General features: G+C 35.3%; 2 protein-coding genes across 6 annotated transcripts in view; one reads left to right on the forward strand and one right to left on the reverse strand.

Moving 5' to 3' along the window:
- The window catches only part of Sbf2 (SET binding factor 2), a 426,980-nt gene that overhangs the window by 15,690 nt on the left and 386,246 nt on the right, over nt 1-25,044 (forward strand). The gene's annotated exons all lie outside the window — the stretch shown is intronic.
- On the reverse strand, nt 3,200-5,090 carry LOC144254394 (14-3-3 protein theta). Its single transcript, XM_077797546.1, has one exon. The coding sequence runs from the start codon at nt 4,964-4,966 to the stop codon at nt 4,229-4,231; it is 738 nt and encodes a 245-aa protein (XP_077653672.1). The 5' UTR covers nt 4,967-5,090; the 3' UTR covers nt 3,200-4,228.

Here is a 25,044-nt window from a genome sequence, read left to right on the forward strand (position 1 = left end):
CTGTCTCAAAAAAATAAAATAGGCTGGGGTTGTAGCTCGGGAGTAGAGTACTCCTGGGTTCAGTCTCCAGTACCACAGATGAGAGAGAGAGAGAGAGAGAGAGAGAGAGAGAGAGAGAGAGAAGAAGAAGAAGAAGAAGAAGAAGAAGAAGAAGAAGAAGAAGAAGAGAGAGGAGGAGGAGGAGGAGGAGGAGGAGGAGGAGGAGGAGGAGGAGGAGGAGGAGGAGGAGGGAGGAGGAGGGAGGAGGAGGGAGGAGGAGGGAGGAGGAGGGAGGAGGAGGGAGGAGGAGGAAGAAGAAAGAAAGAAGAAGAAAGAAGAAAGAAGAAAGAAGAAGAAGAAGAAGAAGAAGAAGAAGAAGAAAGAGGGGAGGGAGGGGGGAGGGGAGGAAGGGGGAGAGAGAAGGATTTAAGAACTTGAAATGGAAGATAACTTGTTTAAATAATTAAATGGAAAATAATTTGTTTAAATAATTAATTTTGGGACAAGTTTTAAGTGCAAAAAAATCTGCTTGTAATTAATGAAATTTGGTTGTGGATACAAATACATATTTTGTTTTTCCCAGCCTCAGCTAACCCAAGTAAGAATCAGAGAGAGAAATAAGTGTCAGAACAAACTTGGAAAATAATAAGAAGAAAATGAATTTGTAGTGGAAAGTAGCGATTAGGACTGGAGTGAATTTTACAGATACTTTGTATAATTGTCCCACACAGTCTTCTAGGGAATTTGAAAAGAATGTTACTTGTTTTCCTTTTAAGACAGATGTTTTACCAAATAACTTTAGCCTGAGTAAACCAAAATCCTCTCAAGATTAGAATTAGTAAAACTGTTTTTTTTCTTTTTTTCCCTTCTTTTTTTGGAAATGAGAAGTAACAACAGGATAAAATTTCACTTAGGGCAGTGAAAAACTGAATTTTTTAACCATTACCAAAAAGTTGTATTATTTCCATCTCCCCTGCCCCCATCCCAGTTCATTGCTGCTATTTAGATTATGTGTTTGAAAATGTTGTAGAAAAATGAAAATTTGAAGAGTAAAGAAGTTGATAAAGATATTGTAATATGAATTAGGAGATGATTGTATTATAATAGTCTGGCTTTAATTGTGTGAAAGGTGGAACACATAATTCCAATTAATAATGGCTACTGTTTATCATATACTATGTCCCCAGACTTGATGGTCTAATTTCATTAACTTTTTACCACAACCTAATAAGATAAGTGAAGTTACTGAGACTTAAGTAATTACATTGCTTAGATATTAAGTAATTACTGAGACATTAAGTAATTTGCTGAAGGTTATATAGCTGATAATGTTGGTATCAATAATTGATCCTGTATTGCAACTCCCTGTCAAAATATAGTTTAGTATCCCTGATGTTTCTGTATGCTCCTTCCCATTCATTTTCTGTCCCCACCTAGAAGCAATCACTGTTCTAATTTTGTTCTGCCATACATTAATTTTGCCCACTCTAGAATATCTCATGTGTAGAATCATAGAGCTTGTATTCCTTTATGTAAGACTTCTTTAACTCAGCATAATATTTTGGAGATATATCCACATTGTTATGTCTGTCAGAAGTTTATTCCCTTTTTTTGCTGAATAATCTTCCATTGTGCAAATGAACAAAATTTACTTATCTATTCTATTGGTGGACATCTGCACTGTTTCCAGTGTTTGGCTAAAATGAATAAAACTGCTATTTATATTCTTATAAGAGTCTATGTGAAAATATAGGGCTGGGGATGTGGCTCAAGCGGTAGCACGCTCGCCTGGCATACGTGCGGCCCGGGTTCGATCCTCAGCACCACATACCAACAAAGATGTTGTGTCCGCCGAGAACTAAAAAATAAATATTAAAAAAATTCTCTCTCTCTTTCTCTCTCTCTCTCCTCTCTCACTCTCTCTTTAAAAAAAAGAAAAAAAGAAAATATATTTTCATTTCTCTTGGGGAAATACCTGCCAACTAAATTTCTAGGTCATATTTTGGTATATGGTGGAGGGTGTGGTGAAAGGAATTCAGGACATGACTCCTCACCAGGGACAAAATATAAACCCCAAAGACATCCCTCCAGTGACCTACTTTCTCCGGTCACACCCTACCTGCTCATTATCACACTTAATTCATTTAAGTGATTAGTCCACCAATAGATTACAACTCTCATAATCTAATCATTTCACCTTTGACCATTCTTTCATTGTTTAACACATATAAAAAATTGTTCAATTTGCCCTTTTATCATTATGTATTGACTTTCTTTGTCTCTTTTGACAATTTTTGACTTAGTCTTTATCTGATGTAAGTATAACTACTTTTGTTCTTTTTTGATTGCAATTTGCGTGGAGTATCTTTTTTCATTCTTCACTTTTAGCCTCTATGTATAGTAAAACTAAAGTGTATCTCTTCTAGAGAGCATGTAATTGAATCTTGCTTTTTTAAAAAAATCATTCACCCATCTGTATCTTTTTTTTAACTGCCCAAATACTTTGATGTTTATTTCCTTTTTAAAAAATTTTTATTTATTTTTCATTTATATATGACAGCGGAATTCATTACAATTCTTATTACACATATAGAGCACACTTTTCCATTTAAATTTAGTGTGACTATTGACAGGTAAGGACTTACTGTTTTATTTGTTTTTCTTTTTTCTTCTTTTTTTTTTTTAGTTGAGGATGGACATAATACCTTTATTTTATTTTTATGTGGTGCTGAGGATCAAACCTAATGTCTTATGCATGCCAAGCAAGTGCTCTACCACTGTGCCACAGCCTCAGCCCTGTTTTTTTTTTATGCCTGTTTTGTAGTTCTTTTGTTCCTCTTGTTCTCTCTTGCTATTTTCTTTTCAGATTTGAGTTTCTCTAGTGATATGCTTTGTTTTACTTGATGATATTTTCTTTTTTTTTTTTTTTTTTTTTTTTTTTTTTAGTTTTAAAATGTCCACTTTATTCCATAACACTTAGCCAGATATCATTTACATCTGAGGAAGAGAAGGACCATGAGACTGATTTATGGTAAAACACTAAGAAATTGTAGTCCAATTTTACACATTTCCAGGAACCCCCAGACAAGTGTACCACAATGCAGAAATATGGGTATCACTACTACATTTTACATAAGATAAAAGGGAAGTATCAATCAACTTCAGAAAGTAGTAAATTCGCCTAATACGGGTAATGCAATTGTTACAAAGTCATAGTAAATGGTTTTATAAAATGTAATTTTATTTTGTTACTCTGCTGTTAACATAGGGCATAACATTTTCACAAGGCTTTTTTGGGACTACAGTCAATGATTAGCAACACACAATAGTGGTCCAACTCTCTAAAGAACAATCACGAGACAAACTGGACACCCTCTCACATGTGCACAAATCTGCATGGAAAAGTACTAAAGTTTTAGACTTGGACTTGTGTACTTTTATTTCCCCTTTCTAGTGTATTAAGAAATGACATGCACTTTTAATTTGCCAAAAGCAATGTTTGTATTCTGGCAGCAACATGCTACTTCTATTACATAGTAAAGTGAATACCAGAACTACAAAGGCAGGAGGTGTAAGTGAATTTTTATTGGGAAGGGAAGTTGTCAACTTAAACAGCAGCAAATGATGAGTGAATAAGGAAACTCCCTGTGATCACAGATGGACATGACCTCCACAACATGGGATATAGGAGGCATTTCAATTTGTGACCCCCCCCCCCAAGCCAGGAAATGTCAAGTGCTCTCCCATTCCATCTAATACTTCTGGATTCCCACTAAAAAGGAATACAGTAAGAGTATAGAAAGGTTGCTTACTGAAAGGAAACCCTCAAAGAAGAATAAAGAAGGGAATGTAGAAAGTAAGAAGTCATGTAGAACACTCTTTAAAATTGCAATTAACTACATTTTCTTATCTTCACAGTAATACAAAACACAGTCACTTGTAGAACTGGTTCAGATTACTTAAATATCAGATACATTTTTAGTCCTCTACTAAGTGTTTGGAATTACTTATGTTTATATGAAATGAAGCTATTAATACTTTTCTACAGCAGTAACTGCACACCAGGAAGGCCAAGACAAACACAAATCAAGGAATGGAGTTTTCCCAAAGCTGCAGTGTGAAAAGACTATAAACAGTTGATTCCATACACATGAATGGGTTTCTTTGCTATAGGAAATCCAAGTGGAATAAGGAATGGAGATGTGTAAAAAGGTTTCTTGAGGGAAGAAGGATGACACCCTGTTTGCATTTAGTTTTCAGCCCCTTCTGCTGCATCACATTCTTCTCCTGCACTGTCTGATGTCCATAATGTTAAGTTGTCTCTAAGCAACTGCATGATGAGGGTGCTGTCCTTATATGAGTCTTCATTCAGTGTATCAAGTTCTGCGATGGCCTCATCAAAAGCCGTTTTAGCCAGTGTGCAGGCAAGCTCTGGGTTATTAAGGATCTCATAGTAAAATACAGAAAAGTTAAGAGCCAGCCCCAGGCGGATTGGATGTGTGGGTTGCATCTCTTTCTTGCTTATATCAAATGCCTCTTGGTAAGCTCCTTGGGAATTATCTATCGTTTGTTTCCGATCATCACCACAGGCAACTTCAGCAAGGTACCGGAAGTAATCTCCTTTCATTTTCAGATAGAAGACCTTACTCTCTGGATTAGTTGCATTGGCTATTAAATACTTATCCAACAATTCCAGGACCGTGGTGCAGATGGACCTCAGCTCCGACTCCACTTTCTCCCGATAGTCCTTAATCAGCTGCAACTTCTTGTCGGAGGTGTCGGTCTTCTGCTCGATGCTCGAGATGACCCTCCAGGCGGACCGGCGGCCCCCGACCACGTTCTTGTAGGCCACCGAGAGCAGGTTGCGCTCCTCGTTGGACAGCTCAGCGCCCTGCTCGGTCACGGCCTTCATGCAGGTGGCCATGTCGTCGTAGCGCTCGGCCTGCTCGGCCAGCTTGGCCTTCTGGATCAGCTCGGTCTTCTCCATGGCGCGGGGGCCGAGGCCGGGGGCGAGGCGAGCGAGGGCGAGCGCCGACCCTGATCCGGAGTCCTCCTCCTCGAGAGCTTCTCGTCTCCGCGGCCGCGACGCGAGTCCCACCACTTTGATCTGCTTTTGGCTTTTCTTGATGATATTTTCTATTACATGTGTTTCCTTGTTGTCATGAATCTTGCACAAAACTTCTTAGTAGTTATATTAGTGTATTTTGAGATGATAAAAACTTCAATCTCATACAATCTATGCTTTTACTCTTTCTGCCACCCACTTTGTTATCAATGCCCCTACTTCTATTTATATTGATATCTACCAGCAGTGTTTTTGTGACTATAGATTTACGTCAGTACTTCTCTCCTTTAATTTTTATGCTTGGGTTAAAAGTCAGTGTGTTGGAGCACGCCTAAAATCCCAGCCAGCCTCAGCAATGGTGAGGCACTTAGCAACTCAGTGAGACCTTGTCTCTAAATAAAATACAAAATAGGGCTGGAGATGTGACTCAGTGGTCAAGTGCCCCTGAGTTCAATCCCAGTACCAAAGGAGAAAAAAAAAAAAAGTCGGCATGTGTCAAATTTGGAGTATTGCTTATTCTGTATTTGTCAATATGTTTACCTGTTCTAGTGAGATTTTATTTTAAAATGCTTTGATGTGTTGGTTAACACTCTTTTATTTCAACTTGAAGAATTCCCTGTAATATGTCTCATCAGTCAGGTTAGTGGTGATAAATTCAGTTTTTGATTGTCTGAGAAAGTCTTTATGTCTCTTCATTTTTAAATATAGCTCTATCAGCTATATTATTTTTTTCATTTGCAGCTTTATTTTCCCTTTTCTTTTTTTTAAGAGAGAGAGAGAGAGAGAGGGAGAGAGAGAGAGAGAATTTTTTTATAATTATTTTTAGTTTTCGGTGGACACAACATCTTTGTTTATATGTGGTGCTGAGGATCGAACCTGGGCTGCACGCATGCCAGGCTCAAGCCACATCCCCAGCCCATTTCCCTTTTCTTTTAATACTTTAGATATATTATCCTTCCATCTGCTGGCCTGCATTTTTTTTTCTGAGAAATCCACTGATAGTCTCCTGTGTTTCCTTATATATGATAAATTACTCTTCTTTTATTGCTTTGAAAATTCTCCTTGACTTGACAGTTCAATTATAATGTTTCTTGATATAGAACTCTTTAGAAGTTTGGAGTTTTGGGCTTCATGATTCTGGATGTCCATAGCCGCCTCTAGAATTTGGGAAATTCCAGCCATCATTTCTTTAAATAAGCTTTTACCTCTTTCTCTTTTCCTTCTGTGACTCTGTGATGCATATACTGGTTTACTTAATGATATCTAATATGTCCTGTAAATCTTCTTTATTATTTTTCACTGTTTTTTCTTTTTCTTGTGTTTAGATAATCTTATATTACCTTTGTGTTTTCTCAGTTTTTCTGCTTGATTGATTCTGCTGTTGAAGCTGTCTGTCGATGTTTTCATTTCAATCATTTTATTTTTCAGCTTCAGATTTCTGTTTGGTTCTTTTGTTATGGTTTTTATCTCTATATTAAACTTAGCATTTTGTTCATCTGTATTTTACTTGGTTTCATTTAGTTATATGTCCATGTCCTCTTATAAGTTTACTACAGTATTTTCCTGATTTTGTTTAATTGTCTATCTATATTTTCTTACAGCTTACTGAACTTTAAGATAATTGTTTTGAATTCTTTTTCAGGCAGTTCATAGATTGATCGATCGAACCTTCCTTCCTTCCTCCCATCCATCTGCTCACTTAGAGCATTGTGGATGCTAATTATATCCCCTACCACTAAACTACAACCCCTCCAAACTCCTGAACTCTTTCTTTAAGGTCAATTACTGGAGCTTTATTTTTTCCTTTGGTAGTGTCATGATTCCCTGTTTTTTTTTTTTTTTTGTGTGTGTGTGTGTGATCTTGTTTTTGTATCTGCATAGAATAAGCAATAACCTTTTCTATTTTTTTTTACAGATTGACAGATAAAACTCTTTACCAGATGTTCAGGTGAAGTGATTTTGGGTAGGCTCACTAGATGAAGGGGTGAGGGTGGGGGATTGGCAGGTCCTGTGCTGGGATGAATCAGCAGGCACATTTTATTTCTTTCCTTTGGGGGAGAATTTGTGGACCAGTTGTATCTCAGCACTCTGCTGGGAATGCTTCATTCTGAAGCTGTTCTGAAGATACTGTTGTTAGGCTGGATAATTGTTATATTTGTTTTACTGTGGGGAGATGAGTACAGGAATTTCCTATTATGCCATTTTGCTGACATCACATCTCTGCTTCTCATAATTTTAATTTCTTGAAGTAGTTTTAAGAAAGTATTTCTAGTTTCATCCAGATTTGTAAATTTATTGCCTTAACATTTTTATTTTATTTTACTTGGTACCTGGGATTGAACCCAGAGATGCTTAATATTTTTAATATTTTATTTAGAGACATGGTCTTGCTGAATTGCTTAGGGCCTCACTAAGTTACTGAGACTGGCTTTGAACTTGTGATCATTCTGCCTCAGCCTCCTAAACTGCTGGGATTACAGGTGTGTGCCACTGTGTCTGGTGCTATGACATTGTTGATAAAATACTTTTATTATTTTAAAGTCAATAGTATCTGTATTTTTTTTCTGATTTTGATTATTATTATCCTTTCTTCAAAATCTTTGTTTTGTGTTATTGGGAGCTTTTCAACCTAATAGCCAATTTTTAGGTTTATGTTTCTTCTCTATTATATGATTCTTTTTAAAAATTTCATTAATTTCCTTTTCTGTCTTTATTTTCTTTGGGTTTAATCTGTTATACTTTTTCCAAGTTCATAAGATAAATTTTTAGATAATTGGTTTTTAATATTTCTTTCTTTTTTATTATGCATTCAACACTATACATTTTCCTCTAAATACTTTCTAATCTGTGATACAGATGTTAGTTTAATAGTCTGATTTATTAGTATTAATTAATTAATTAGTATATCTTTAAATGTAAAAAATTGATATTCCTTAAAAATATTCTCATATTGGGCTAGGGTTGTGGCTCAGCAGTAGAGTGCTCGCCTAGCACGTGCGTGGGTTCGATCCTCAACACCACATAAAAAAATAAACACGTGAAATAAAGGTGTTGTGTCCAACTACAACTAAAAAATAAATATTAAAAAAAAATAAGCAGGACTGGGGTTGTGGCTCAGTGGTAGAGAGCTCACCTCGAATGTGTGAGACCCTGGGTTCGATCCTCAGTACCACATAAAAATAAATAAACAAAATAAAGATATTGTGCCCATGTATAAATAAACAAAAGAATAACAAAAACCTTAAAGAAAATAAGCAAACAAAATAAAGGTATTGTGTCCAACTACAACTAAAAAAATAAAAAATATTTTAAAAAATTCTCATATTCCTTAGGCAAATATTACTTATGCAAAATTATGGATTTAACAAAATTTTCTCATGTAATTAAACATTTGTTGCAAACTTAAATACTTTTAAACATTGAAATAAAACAATAAAATTTCATAATCAGTATTCTTTTAAATTGTCTAAACAGATTAAACAGGAAAAAGATCATACCATATTTGTAAATGAGTATTCCAAATCATTTGTATCATTTAATATCATAAATTTAACTTTCTTATCCTTCTTGTAATATATTCCTACTCTTCTAATATTTCTACTTTTTTAGGTATAATTTAACCAGATATAATTATATTTTGTGTTTATCTTTTCTAGCACTTAGTAATAACACTAAACTCAAAGGTAAAAAGCTTATAGTCTCAGACGGGCAAAGGGTACCAGGTTCTATGTTACTGTCCAGTTAAATTTTGAGTTGGGCATGAAAACTGATTTTCTAGTCTATGATAATTCAGGTTTTAGCTTTGTTCTCTGACAGTGGTTTGTTTAATGTAGATACTATGTGTTATATCATGGTACTTTTACATCCCTATCTTTTGTTTAAATTTATTGTGAAAATTTATTTTCCTTCTCGGAAATAAGACAGTTCTAAAATTTGTTTAGCCAGACTTAACATTTTATGCTCTTGTTTTGTTCAAATGATTGTTTATCTTCTGACATGATTAGAAACTTAATGCCTATGGCATAGTAAAATTAATATGTTTATCTGAGTTTGCATTATCTGGGATATGAATTCTTAAGTCTGCATAGTTAGCTTACGTTCAGGTGATTTTGTCTACTATGTTATCTTAGGTCATAATGAAGAATTTCTTTTAACTGGATACCTTGTGTGATTACCCATGCCAATTTGTTGTTGAACTTAAAAAGGGACTGACCTCTGATACTGATTGGTTCTTGTCAATAGTACAGTTTCTTTTGGCCAGTGTTTGTTTCACTACTGATTTTGCTCACTCTCCTCTGCTTGTAAAAACAGGTCAGGCACAGTGGTGCACCCCTGTAATACCAGCAATTTGGGAAGCTGACGCCTGGACAATTTAGTGAGACCCTGTCTCAAAATTAAAAATAAAAAGGCTGGGTATGTAGCTCAGTAGTAGAGTACCCTGGGTTTAGTCCTCAGTACCACAAAAATAAAAATAAAAAAAAGATAAAAATGGACATATTTCTAGGTTTTATTTTTGTTTTGCAGTACTGGGGATTAAACTTAGGGCACTCTGCACAGAGCTCTATCCCTAGCTGTTTTTATTTTTTATTTTTATTTTGAGGCAAGATCTTGCTAAATTACCAAGACTGATCTTAAACTTGCAATCCTCCTGCCTCAGCCTTCTGAGTAGTGAGGATTACAGGCATGCACCATTGTGACATTTATATATTTTATAAATGAACACATACTCAAAACAAAAATATCTATAACTCCACATACAGTGATATACTTTTTTATGGATTAAAAAAACCCAACCTATTACATTTGCCATTATTGTTTATACAGTGTATTTTAACTTTTTGAGCTCTTTTCTAAATTAAAATTTCCAATTATTATTATTTATATTTGTGTTTTTTGCCCAGTTCAAAATTTAGTCAGTAAAATTCCTTACTCGTATGTGTGTGTTTTAGTGCTAATTGTGATATTCTTCAAAGTAAAATTGTTTCCTATTTACAACAGGATATTACAGACCCATTCTTAATCCATGATTTAATTTCTTTGCCCAGGTTTTCTAATTGTTTCCTTCTAAATTACTAAATATCTGTTTGAATTGCTGAATATACATTATTAGAAATGAAAGTTGTACTGTTTAAATTGAACATTTTTTTTGGATGTTCAGTGTTCATTGTTATTTCTTTTATACCTTTCTGGTTATATGAGGATCATTATATTTTAAAAGAAAATCATTACCCATCTTACATGATGAATATCTAGATGAAGCAATGATTCTGGTTGCCTGTCATAGATTAATAAAGTTCTAGGGCATTGTCAATAACTCTAGAGTCTGGTTTGTGGTGGTCATAGAGGGTTATGAAGAACTAGAGAAATATTAGAAACATTATTGATGTGAAAGTATCTTTTCAAAAAAGGGAGAAGTTCATATAACCTAGGCTTGGCATTAGTGTTAGTCAAGGTTCTCATTTTTTTTTTTTTAGAGAGAGAGAGAGAGAATTTTTTTTAATATTTATTTTTTTTTAGTTTTCGGTGGACACAACATCTTTGAGGATCGAACCCGGGCCGCACGCATGCGGCTACCGCTTGAGCCACATCCCCAGCCCCTCAATTGGGTTTTAAAAAATATTTTTTAGTTATTGATGCACAAAATTTCTTTATTTTGTTTGTTTGTTTACTTATTTATTTTTAAATGTGGTGCTGAGGCTCAAACCCAGTGCCTCACATGGGAGAGAAAGGCTCTCCACCACTGAGCTACAACCCCAGCCCTCAATTGGGTTTTAAAATAATAATATTTATGTGATAAAGAGAGTATAATTATTGTATATTCTTGAAAAAATATAAATTATCATGTATTGGATGCTTACAAGTGCTGGCAGAGTAAATAACTTGATATTATCTTATTTAAATCTCATTTAAGTGTTTATGAGGAAGGTATTTCTTCCAGTGCTCATGCTTACCTGTTTCTCTTTTTTTTCCCCTCCACACAGAAATACTACCTCTGTAGCCCTTCTTGTGATTAATTTTAGCCAATGAAATATGAGCAAATTGATGTTTCTCATGTGGGTAGATAAGTTAAGACATATTGTATTTTTTTCTTTTACCAAGCTGTAGCCACACTGATTTTTTTTTTCCCCAGCAACACACCAAGCTTGTTTCCATTGTTCTTTCTATTTTTAATGTGTATGTCCTCTTCATCACAGTTCTTTTGTTATGGCTAATTAGTATTCTATTGTGTATCTGTACCACATTTTATTTATTCATTTATTCATTGGTGGATACCTTGGTTGATTTCATATATTGGCTGTTGGGAATAGTGCTGCAATAAATCATAGGAATCCAGATATCTCTTTGACATACTAATTTCCTTTCTTTTGGTATTTTGGTAGGGATTTCATTGAAGCTATAGATCATTTTGGGTAGTATGGATAATTTTTAACAATATTAATTTTTCTAATTCATTTAGTTGGATTGCTAAATTATATGGTAGTTTTATTTTTAAGTTTTTGAGTATTCTCCATACTGTTTTCCATATGGCAGTATTAACATACATTCCCACAAGCGGTGTGTAAAGATTCTATTTTTCCATATCCTCATTCTCACCCATACTTGTCTTTTGTTGTGTGTGTGTGTGTATCTGTGTGTGTGGTTTTGAGGATTGAACCCAGGAGTGTTCTACCACTCAGCTACATCCCCAAACCTTTTTATTTTTTATTTTGACACAGGGTCTCACCAAGTTGTCCAGGATGGCCTCTAACTTGGTGATCCTTTTGCCTTAGCCTCCCAAGTAAGTGGGGTCATAGGCATGTACCACCCTACCTGGCTCTATTATTATTTTGATAATAGCAATTCTAACTGAAATTAGGTAATAATCCTATTGTGATATTGCTTTACATGTCTTGGATGATTAGTATGTTTTTGTTTCCTTTGCTGTGCAGAAACTTTTTAAATTTCGTGCTATTCTATTCCATTGGTCCATGTTTCTGTTTTTAGGCCAACATCATGCTGTTTGATTACTATAGCTTTGTAGCATATTTTGAAGTTGGGTAAATATGATGCATTTGTGTTTTTGTTTTTATGTTTTTGTTGCTGAAGATCAAACCCAGAGATTTGTGTATAGTATACAAGTGCTGTGCTGCTGATCTGCCTTCTCAGCCCAAGCTTTGTTCATTTTGCTTGATTGCTTTGCTTATTTGGGGTCTTTTGGTTCCATATGAATTTTAGGATTGCTTTTTCTATAAAGAATGTCATTGGTATTTTGGTAGGGATTTCATTGAAACTAGAGATCATTTTGGGTAGTATGGATAATTTTTAACAATATTAATTCTTCCAATTCATGAATGTGGGATATTTTCCCATTTATTATGTCTTCTTTAATTTTTTCACCAATGTTTCACAATTCTCAATGCCTAATATTTTATCTTGATTAAATTTGTCCCTAGGTGTCTTTTTTTTTCTTTCTATAACTATTGTAAATGGGATTTTTTTTTGGATTTATTTTTCAGATAGTTCACTATTTATCTATAGAAAGTCTACTGAAGTTTACATGTTGATTTTGTGTCTTGCGCTTTTCCTAAATTTATTTATTAGTTTTAACAAATTTAGGGAAGTCCTCAGTAGGTTTTCTTCTATATAAGATCATGTCATCTGCAAATGGATAATTTGACACCTTCCTTTCCAATTTGAAATGTGTTTTATTTCTTTCTCTTGACTCACTTCTGTAGCATGGACTTTCAGTATTATTTTGTATAGAAATAGGCATTTTTGTCTTGATCCTGATCTTAAAGGAAATGCTTTCTCTGTTCAGCATAATGTTGGCTGTGGGTTTATTTTATATGGCCTTTATTGGTTGAGGTACATGTCTTTTTAATCTAATTTTTTGAGAATTATACTGAAAAGATGTTGAATTTTGTTTAGTGCTTTTTCTGCATCCATGGAAAGGACTATGTGGTTTTGATCCCTCTTTCTATTAATCTGATGTGTTACATTTACTAATTTGCATATATTGAACCATCCTTGCATCCCAGGATGAATCCTGCTTGACCATAGTGAAGATCTTTTTTTAATGTGCTGTTGAATTCAGTTTGCTAGTATTTTGTTGAGAATTTCCAAATAATTTCTGATCCTACCATTTGATAGAATAGAAATAACAAAGATAAGATCTAACAGTTGTAACTGCACATGAAAAAATTTTGTTGTTGATGAAAATCTGGTAGCAATAAAATCCTCTTGACAAAATTCAGATCTTAAAAATTGGCTCGGAAAAAATAAAGTTGGTTAAGAAAATGAAACTCAATATGGCAGAAGTTTCTCACCCCTCTCCCCTTCAAAATTCACTATGATAAAAGTTTACCTTTTTATTTGTTTATTTTTGAGATGGGATTGTTCTCATTGTTCAGGCTGACCTTGAGCTCCTGGGTTCAATTGATTCTCTGGCTTCAAGTCTCTCAAGTAGCTGGGACTGACAAGTATGCACTGCTATGCCTGGGGATATTTACATTCTTAAAATTTGTTTTGGATAGAAAACAAAATTAAATTAAATTGTTATTATAGAATGAGTATATTGAGGAATTGGTCTAGCAATTCCGTAAAATGAACTTATTTCCCCCGCTCCCCGAGATAGAGGTCTCACTGTTGTGCCCAGATAGGGCTTCAAATCTTAGGCTTAGGTAATCCTCCCACCTTAGCCTAGGATGAACATTTTTTAAAAAAGAAAAATGGTGTAATTATGCTATACAGAAAATTCATCAAGTTAGATCCCTTTTCATGACTACTTATGGAAGAATCCAAGTGGGTATATAAAATAGTGAAGTACATGTTTATATCGAGATATTAGAATTATAATTTTGTATCTGGATTGTTAATAATAATATTGACATCAATATTAAATCCTTGTGGATTTGGGGTCCTTTTGTGAAGATGGAGTTGAGGTGGCATTAGGAATGTAAAAGATTTATTAAGGAATAATGCCTGTGAAAGATTAATGAAAGTAGGGTAAAGCCAAGAGAGTCTCCTCAACTTAATGCAGATCTGACAGAGTTTTAGCCAGTCCGGTTAGGGAGCTCTAGAGCAAAGATTGCTTGTGAAGGAGTCCCATGTTAGGCAGAATGGCCAGGCCCTTGTATCCGAGCTGTGCTTATTCATGGTTGGGGGATGCTTGGGAAGATTTTGGCTTTTAATAGAGAGCTGAGGCAGAGCATGAATGCTGTAATAGCTGATTACCTTCACTGCAATTGATCCTAAATTCTTTTTTTTGTTGTTAGAGAGAGAGAGAGAGAGAGAGAGAGAGAGAATGAATTTCTTTTTTGTAGATGGACACAACACAATGCCTTTATTTTTTTTAATGTGGTGCTGAGAATCGAACCAGGGTTGCGCTCTACTGCTGAGCCAAAATCCCAGCCCCATCCTATATTCTTGAAAAGAGATCTGAATGACTCATTTCTTTGGCTTGCATACTAATAGTTATTTTATTTTATATTTTTGGAGAATTATCATAGTCATTCAATACATACATAATTTATATCTATATCTAACTATATATATGTGTATATATATATCTATCTTGTGGGCTAGGGATACGCCAAGGGATTAAGAAAAAATGAATTAGATACTTCTTAAATTTTTGTTTTATTTTTTGATGGTGCTTGGGAATTGACCCTAGGCCTCATGCAAGCTAGGGGAATGTTTTACCACTGAGCTACTTCCTCCAATCTCTTCCCCCACTTTTCTTTCTTTTCTTTGCTTTGCTTCTTTCTTTTTTTTGAGACAGGGTCTTGATAAGTTGCCCAGGCTGGTCTTGAACTTGCTATCCTTCTGCCTCATCCTCCCGAGTAAGTTTTAAAGAATCTCAAAATTCTGTAGTATAAGATTATGGATATGGATTACTCATGAGCATTGGGCAGGAGGATGATGTTTTTGGGGAGGAGGGAATTGTTGGCTGCAAAGTCGTTATGCTTTAAGATAGGGCTAGAGTAGTTCTTCCTATATAGTTGTGGTAATGATTAGAATATGATACTTATCATGTATGTGAAAAAGTTTTGGAAAACTGAATAAAAAAATGGGGAGAATTGATAGAAATAATGAGGTAACTACTTTGTTAGGGAAAATTGGAGTTGAATTTTGTGTATCAGCATGAAACTTTCAAAGTCATGACATAGAGTAAATTGAAAGATGAAAGTCAGTAATCAAAATAGGTCTTTGTATATATAGCCAGTTAGCTTCTTTGGTTGGAAATTTTGTGTGAACCTTTTATGTTTTCAATATATTTTATATACTATATCCTGACCCCAGGCAACTGGAGCTATCCAGGTGGCAGATTTGTACTCTTGGTCACCCTGGGACTGGAGTTGGTAAATAAAAGAGCACATATTCATCACTGCCTACCAGAGAAAGTAACAAAGAAGACAACTTCTGAAGGACTTCATATTGCTACAGAGGTAGAAGAATTTAGTTTCAGAAAATTTCACTGTAGGCTTGATATTTAGGAGTTAAATTTTTCCCAAATGAAAAGAATCCCCCACACACACTAAGAAAAATTCAGATAAAATAAAAATATAAACAAGAACTTCCATACTTAGATATAATTGTTAGCATTTTAGTATGTATACTTTCCAACTTCTTAAAATGGTTGTGAACCACAGATGCATAAAACATATGTTCCACCTTAAATAGTGGCTTTTAAATTGATAGCATATTATGCTATTTATGAACTTTATTTCATTTACTATGTTTTAAATATCTTTCTATGCTAATAAATATACACATATATGTGCGTGTGTGTGTGTGTGTATATGTGTGTGTGTGTATATATATATATATATATATATATATATTTTTTTTTTTTTTATTTATTTATTTTTTTCCTCCCTCTCCAGTACTGGGAAATTGAACTCAGGGCCTAGATTGTGCTAGGCATCTACTCTGACACTAAGCTATATCCCTTGCCCAGTATTAGTCACTGTATAATTTTTTTTGTTGTATATAGTCCTTATTGTGGATGGACTATAACTGGTTCATGAATATAATTCATTTAACCATTTGCCAGTGTCAAATATCAAGTGACATGTAGAGCACTTAAAAATTCTTTTAATATTATCAAACAGTATTGTGGCTTTTACATCTCTCTGTTTCTGTCTCCCTTTTTTTCCCCCTCCAGTACTGGGAGTTGAACCCAGGGATGCTCTACCACTGAGCTACACCCCCAGTACTTTTTATTTTTTGTTTTGAGACAGGTTCTCACTAAGTTGCCCAAGCTAGCCTCCAACTTGTGATCCTCTTGCTTCCATCTCCTAAGTAGCTGGGGTTAAAGGCATCTGTTGAAAGCTTATTTCTGTTGGATGAGGTTTTATACATGAAAATCCCAGTTTAAAAGACATGAATATTTTTAAAACTTCTGAAATATATTACTGATTGACCTTTATAAATTTTGCCAGTTTACTTCTAGCAGCAGGGTATGTGAATGTTTTGTTCCTTTTTTTTGTGGTGCTGGGAATGCACCAAGGGCTTCCTGCATGCTAAGCATGGTGTTCTACAACTGAGCTACACCCCTACCCCCTATTGTTTTTCTTTTAATCTCTCAGCTGTAGATATTATATTTCAGTTTAACTTTTGCCAACCTAATAATAAATGGTGTCATACTTTAATTTACTATAAATGTTTGAATCTAAAATGATAAAATGTTACTGAGAAGTAGTAAACCAATTTCCCTTCAGATGGTAGAAGTAAGCTTCACAGAATGTTATTTTAGAACTTTCAAGGTAGGATGGATGAATTACAGACTGCTTTTGATAGAATTAGCAAAATGAAAGAAAAATAGTTCTTTCTCTTTAGAAATGATACAGTCATTGTCATGTAGAACTCTTTACAGATAATAAAAGAAATAAAAGTAGAACATGTATTAGGAAATACATTTCTATTTATAATAGCACAAATACAATTTTTATGACTTGTCTTTAGGAACAGAGAGTACTCCTTGTCTTGGATTCAGATGTTTACTATTTTCTCAAGAACATTCTTACACCACTTTAGACAACTGCTGTTTTGATTGGGAATTGGGTTTTCAAAATGCTATAATATATTAAAAAATACATTTTCATTTATCTGGCATTATTTTATGTTCCATGTAGGTCTTTTTTATAGAAATAAGAATGTTTTTATTTTTTAAATGAAATTATTAAATGTTATCAGTAATATTCTCAAATTGATTCTATTTTAAGATGTTCTTAATATGGGTTAATTTGGAAGATTGCCAGTGATCTTTTTTTTCTTTTGGGTACTGGGGTTTGAATACAGGGGTGCTTTACTGCTGTGCTACATCTCCCGGCACTTTAGTTTTTAATTTTGAGACCAAGTCTCACTAAAGTTGCTGAGGCTGGCCTCAAACTTGTGTTTTACATCCTAATTCTGAGTAATATAGAATATCAGGGACAATAAAGAAACATGTCCTTTTTGTTTTTAATAAAAATTATGTTCTTTTTATTTTTAATAAAAATTATATCTGAACATTTATTTGTCATCAATTTCCTCATATGTCCCTATTCCCAGAGAAAGTTAACTAAGAGGACATATATACTATCTAAAATGGAGCAATATTTGAAATCTTTGTCAACTTGAGCCCAGGTTGGGTTTTCAGTTAATAAATAAGAAATTTGTTTTAAATCATCAGTATTCTTGTTATATTGACTTTTGAGCATCCTGGAAAAACATGCAGATGTGGTCCTTGTTCTCATAGAGGTGTGTTATTCAACTATTTGTCACTGTAACCAAAATACCTGGCAAGAACAACTTAGAGGAAGAAAAAATCTTGAGCTCTCACTGTTTCAGAGATTTAATCTAGCATCAACCAATTTCATTGCTCTGGGCCTGAGGTGAGGTTGAACATCATGGAGGAAGGGCCTAGCAGAAGAAAGCTGTCAGTTTATGGCAGCCTCCCCAAGGGCATGCTCCCAGTGACTTACTTCCTCCAGCCATGCCCTACTTGCCTACATTTACCACCCAGTAGTTCATTTAGATTATTAATCCTTTAAATGAATTAATCCACCAATGCAGGCACAGGCCTCATAATCTAATCATTGCATCTCTGAGTGTTTCTGTATAACTCATGAACTTTTAGGAGGACACCTCATATTCAAACCATAATATGGGGTCTCAGATATTTGAAGCAATGCAAAACAAAAGCACTGTAATTACAATTTGTGATATACTATGAAGGAAAAAATAACACAATATTAGTGAATAATGGAGAGACACTGTGGACAGAGTGATCAGTATAGGCACTCTGAAGAGATGGCGTATAAAAAAATGTGAAAGATTAGAAGGAACTAGCCATGTAAATAGCTTCAAGAAGGACAAGGTAGGGGGAATTAATCAGTTTGAGGGAAACAGTGTATGTACAAGAACTTTAGGCATAAAAGAGCTAAGAATGTTCAAGGAATGGAAAGGAAACCTCTGTGGCTGAAATATGATAGGTGAAGTTGAGACTGAAATGGAATGAATGAGGTTATAGAGGTAGGGGCTAGATCATGAAGATACTGTAAAGGAGTTTAGATTCTGTTCAACATACAGTGGGAAACCAAGGAAGGAGAGTGACAAGATCCAGTTTATTCTGAATAATGGATAAGGGGAAGGACTAGTTATTCAGGTAAGAAATGATGGTATTTTGATCTAGTGTAGAGGCAGTAGAGACTGAGAGAAATGGATAGTTCAAGATACATTTAGGAATTGTAGCACAGGCCTGTAATCCTAGCTACTTATTTTTAGCTTTACCTTTTAATCAGGTCCTTGCTAATTTGCCCAAGCCAGCTTCTCTCTAGTCTCTCTCTCTCCTCCTTCTCTCTCTTTCTCTCTCTCCTCTCTCTCTCTCCTCCTTCTCTCTCTTTCTCTGTCTCCCCTCTCTCTCTCATGTTCAGCTTCATCTCAGGCCCAGAGCAATGGTACCAGCCAACCATGGATGGAACCTCTGAAACTATGATCTTTCTGTCTCAGTCTCTCAAGTAGCTGAGATTACGGGTTAAGTGCTACTGTGCCAGACACCCCTAGACCTCCTTTAATTTGTTATGATCTTAGTTTTCTCTACATCACTGGGCACAGGTATGTTAGAAATAAAGAGGTGCTGCAAGAAATGAAACACATGCTTGAAAGTAGGGGGGCAAGACAAACCTTTACTTCTAGCAGAAGGGCGTGCTATGTAACCTGGTTAGCAAGTGCTCCAAGTCTGCTTGCTTTTGTCTCAAACCTAACGCCTTGCTGCCCTTCACTCTGGAGGAGCTCCGGGTTATAGTCTACACGATTGGCTAATTTTAGAATTAGGGCAGGCAAAAGAGGGGAGGGGGTCTAAAATTGATCCAATTAAGACTGAATACTAGATTTTGAAAATGAACCACCAGACTTTCTGTTTCTCACAGTTATAATAGCTGCTTGAAAATCTTTGCAAATTCCAGCATCTGGCTCATCTTGAAATTAGTCTGTTTGTTGATTATTTTTTCTCTTGAAAAATAGGTAAGATTTTCTAGATTGTTTTTTAGTTAAAGGAATTTTGGACTGTGTACTGGACTTTGTGAAAATGAATTTGTGGAGACTCTCAGGTCTGTTATATTCCTCCAGAGTGTGTTCATGTATTTGTTTAGCAGGTAGTTAACATGATTGGACTCAAACTGCAAACTCTATCTCTTAGGTGATAGCTCTCAGTTCAGTTCTTTTATTCTTAGCTGGATTCCTTATAATCTGTTCTTTACAACTGCCTAGTATGTACCTAGATTTGTGTCTCTCCCTTTCTGGATTTTTTTTTTTCTGAGATTCCTTTTTTAATCTTACAATATCTTTGGTCTCCCTGAACTCTGTCCTACACTTCTTTAAAGTAGTAAGACTATATAATTTATCTGGTTGTTTTAGGTACCTATGGTGCTGACTGGACTTGTTCTCAGGCTAAAACTTGTTTTTGATGGATTTGCCAAATAACACTCTCTTTGAATCATTGACTCTCTTCCAGTATTTGTTTGTTATGGTTACTCTTTAGGTAGCTAAAGATTTATAATTTTTGAAAATTGTTCAGAATTTAGAGTTGTTACTTGTGAAAAGATTAATTTGATAGGTGCTTATTTAGTTATAGCAGAAGCAAAATTCTTTTTCATCACTTTTTGTGTGAGGAAATTCCATTCATTATTATGCTTCCTAATGTACATATATCTCATGTAAATTAGTTAAGAAATATCATTTTGAGGCCAGGTGTGATGGTGCATGCCTGTAATCCTAGCAACTTGGGAGGCTGAGGCAGCAGAATTATAAACTTGAGATCACCTTCAGTAATCTAATAAGAACCTGTCTCAAAAAATAAAAAGGAATAGGCATATAACTCAGTGATAAAGTTCCCCTGGATTCAATTCCCAGTACCAAAAAAGGAGAAGAGGATTGGGGTTGTGGCTCAACAGTAGAGTGTTCTCCTAGCAACTGCGGGGTTCTGGGTTCCATCCTCAGCACCACATAAAAATAATAAATAAATAAATAAAGGTATTGTGTCCAACTATAACTAAAGAATAAATACTTTTAAAAAAAGGAAAATAAAAAGTAATTTTGATTATTGCCTTGTAAATTTCCTGACTTAGAAGATTCACACTTTCTGATCTTTTAACAGTCTAGTGGGAAGACAGTTAAATTGATCATAGTAGATTAACGAAAGGAGACGTAGTAGAGGAATAAATAGGATTCCATGAAGAGAAATTTAACCCAGTTTGGTAGGGAAGAGACAGGTAAAAAGATGAGGTTTCTGGAAGAGGGAATATCTGTGATGTATCTATGAGAAATAAAAGTATTCCAGGTGAAGAATAGAATAAAAGGCTATTTACAAAAAAGCAGATTGAAAAAGAGCATATAGGGGCATAAGAATAAATGACTTGTTAGAGGAATTACAAGCTTTATTGTGGCTCCAATAGAGGGTATATGTGGGGAAATGTCAAAATTGGAGGCCAGACAGGTTGGACCTATTATTTAGGGCCTTAGATAGCATGCTAAGGACTTTGTATTTATTTATTTTTTTTAAGAGAGAGTGAGAGAGAGAATTTTTTAATATTTATCTTTTAGTTTTTGGTGGACAAAACATCTTTGTTTGTATGTGGTGCTGAGGATCGAACCCGGGCTGCACGGATGCCAGGCGACTGCGCTACCGCTTGAGCCACATTCCCCAGCCCCGGACTTTGGACTTTATATTGTAGATAGTGGGACATGTTTTAAATTTGAGTGTCAAAATCAAATTTGCATGAGTGATTATTTGGTAGCAGTGTACAGAAGAGGGAGAAATGGGAAGTAGGAACACCAAGTCATGCAAGAAATTATGAAAGCCTAAGGAAGAGGTGATAGAGAGGAGGAGATGAACCCAAGTGAGAATTTAGTAGTAAGAGCAATAGGCCTTGGAAAGAGAGTCGTTGTATGTGTTGTATTAGTTAATAAGGAGAGATTTATAATGATTGGAAATTATCCATTCTCCCAGAGATGATTAGAAAATATAGTAACATGTCTCTAGGGCTGAGAGTTTTTTCTCTCACAAATACTGTCAGGAAGCAGCAGAACATTTTGCTCCCTGGTAGAGGCATCATTCATTGTGTCTGATTTGAGGCCGTGAGAATTTTGCGATTTTATAGAAATCTTACTTTATAGCAACATAATTCACAATAGCTAAATTGTGGAACCAACCTAGATGCCCTTCAGTAGATAAATGGATAAAAAACAAATTTGTCATTTATATACAATGGAATATTACTCAGCAATAAAAGAATAAAATCATGGCATTTGCAGGTAAATGGGTGGAGTTGGAGGAGATGATGCTATGTGAAGTTAGCCAATCCCAAAAAACCAAATGCCAAATGTTTTCTCTGATATAAGGAAGCTGATTCATAGTGGGTTAGGGAGGGGGAGCATGGGAGGAATAGACGAACTCTAGATGGGGTAGAGGGGTGAGATATGAAAAATTGTGCTGAATATGTGTAATATAAATTGTAATGCATTCTGCTGTCATATATAAATTTTAAAAAATTAATAAAAGAAGAAATCTTACTTTAGTACTCAGAAGAAAATCTTCAAAGTTGTCAGTGGTTATTTGCCTTTTGTTTACTTAAGAGTCTATCACATAATAAGAATTGTAAGGCATTCCACTGCTGTTATGTATTAAAAAAATAAAATCAATGAAAGATAAAAAAAAAAGAGTCTATCACAGGGGCTGTGTTTATAGCTCAGGGGTAGAGTGCTTGCCTAGTATGTGTGAGGCATGGGGTTCGATCCTCAGCACCACATAAAAATAAATAAATAGGGGATTTCCAACATGTCGGCGGGTGCGGAGAGATCAAGTCTCTGACCTCTTCAGGTGTGCGGGCATAGGGAGTCGTAAACAACCTAAATTCTGTTTGCTCAGGATCACTAGGCAATGCTGAGCTGACGTGGATCTGGGGCGAACAGTCTGGGCCTCTCAGAACACACACTGAGCCCGGATCGGCTGAATTCAAGCTCCCGTTCGCCTGCTTCCCGCAGATAAACAGCTGTTACTCAGCACTAATCCATCCGGCTGAAACAACTGGTCAGCCCTTCTGATCCTACAGAGGTAATGCCAACCGAGCCTTCATAGGTAGTGGCCACAGGTTTGAAACGGGGCTTGGGAGAGACAGTAAGGACCAATACGTTGCATTGGTCACCCGGCAAAGGGAAACGAACTGTCGCCATTTGCAAGAGATACCACCATGGCAGAGAACTGACGTCACCAGACTGCGGCGGAGGAGATAACTTCATTGAAACCTGCGGCTACAGCATCAAATAAATTTATAGGAGTAAACAGTAACTCAGCAGTCAAACAGAACAAGAATTAACATGAGCAGCTTCAAAAAGCAAGGAATAAAAGGAGTATAAACAATGCAGGACAGCCTAAATATTCAGGAGGACCTAGAGTCATCAGAAAAATGGTCATATAAAGAACTCAAGGAACACCTTAGACAGATGGAACAGAACCTTAAAGAGGATACAAGACAGCAAATTCAAGCAGCGAAAGAACACATTGAGAATGAATTGCATAAACAGATAAAAGAAGAAGTTAAGCATCTTTATCAGGAGATAGAGATTATAAAAAATAATCAAACAATAATTCTAGAAATGAAGGAAACGATAAACCAAATTAAAAACTCAATTGAGAGTATCACTAACAGAGTGGAGCAAGTAGAAGCCAGAACGTCAGATAATGAAGACAAAATATATCATCTTGAAAAGAGTGTAGCCAACTCAGAAAGGCTGGTAAAAAATCACGAGAAAAACATCCCAGAGTTATGGGATAACATAAAAAAACCAAACTTACGAGTCACCGGGATAGAAGAAGGTACAGAGATTCAAACCAAGGGATTGAGTAACCTGTTGAATGAAATAATTACAGAAAACTTTCCAGAAATAAAAAAGGAAACAGATATACAAATTGAAGATGCATACAGGACACCGAGCACACAAAATCACAGTAGACCAACGCCAAGACACATTGTTATGAAGATATCCAATATACAGAACAAAGAGAAAATATTAAAAGCTACAAGAGAAAGGAGACAGATGACATTCAGGGGTAAACCAATAAGGTTAACAACGGATTTTTCATCACAGACGCTGAAAGCAAGAAGGTCATGGAATAATGTATTTCAAACACTGAAAGACAGTGGATGCCAACCAAGAATTCTGTATCCAGCAAAATTAAGCTTCAGGTATGACAACGAAATAAAAATCTTTCATAATAAACAAAAGTTAAAAGAATTTGCAGCCAGAAAACCAGCATTGCAAAGCATTTTGAGCAAAACACTACACAAGGAAGAAACGAAAAACAATAACCAAAACCATCAGTGGGAAGTGCCTCGGTAAAGACAGAGGGCGAGGGGAAAGATAATCATGGAGAAACAAACTAAATTTTTTTTAAAAAAAGGATAAATAATCAAGCATGGCTGGAAGTACAAACCATATATCAATAGTAACTCTGAATGTTAATGGCTTAAACTCTCCAATAAAGCGACATAGGCTTGTGTCATGGATTAAAAAAACAAATCCAACAATATGCTGCCTCCAGGAAACACATCTGATGGGAAAAGACATACACAGGCTGAAGGTGAAAGGATGGGAAAAAATATACCACACACACGGTCCTCGTAAGCAAGCAGGGGTGGCCATCCTCATATCGAATAAAATCGACTTCAAGACTAAGTTAATCAAAAGGGATAAAGAAGGACATTATATACTGTTAAAAGGAACCATTCACCAACAAGACATAACAATTATCAATATTTATGCACCAAATAATGGTGCTGCGACATTCATAAAACAAATTCTCCTCAAGTTCAAGAATCAAATAGACCACAACACAATAATTATGGGTGACTTCAACATACCTCTCTCACATCTGTCCAATGGGACAGATCCTACAAACAAAAGTTGAATAAAGAAACTATAGAACTCAATACCACAATCAAAAACCTAGACTTAACTGACATATATAGAATATGTCAACCATCATCAAATGGATATGCTTTTTTCTCAGCAGCACATGGATCCTTCTCAAAAACAGACCATATATTATGCCATAGGGCAACCCTCAGTAAATATAAAGGGGTGGAGATAATACCATGCATTTTATCTGATCATAATGGAATGAAACTGGAAATCAGTGATAAAAGAAGGAAGGAAACATCCTACATCACATGGAAAATGAACAATATGTTACTGAATGATCAATGGGTTACAGAAGACATACAGGAGGAAATCAAAAAATTCTTAGAGATAAATGAAAATACAGACACAACATATCAGAATCTATGGGACACAGTGAAAGCAGTTTTAAGAGGAAAATTCATCACCTGGTGGTCATTCCTCAAAAAAAGAAAAAACCAACAAATAAATGAGCTCACACTTCATCTCAAAGCCCTAGAAAAGGAAGAGCAAAACAACAGCAAATGTAGCAGAAGGCAAGAAATAATTAAAATCAGAGCGGAAATCAATGAAATTGAAAC

The sequence above is a fragment of the Urocitellus parryii genome, chromosome 4 (genome assembly GCF_045843805.1).
Source record: "Urocitellus parryii isolate mUroPar1 chromosome 4, mUroPar1.hap1, whole genome shotgun sequence".
In the NCBI taxonomy this organism is placed as follows: Eukaryota; Metazoa; Chordata; class Mammalia; order Rodentia; family Sciuridae; genus Urocitellus; species Urocitellus parryii.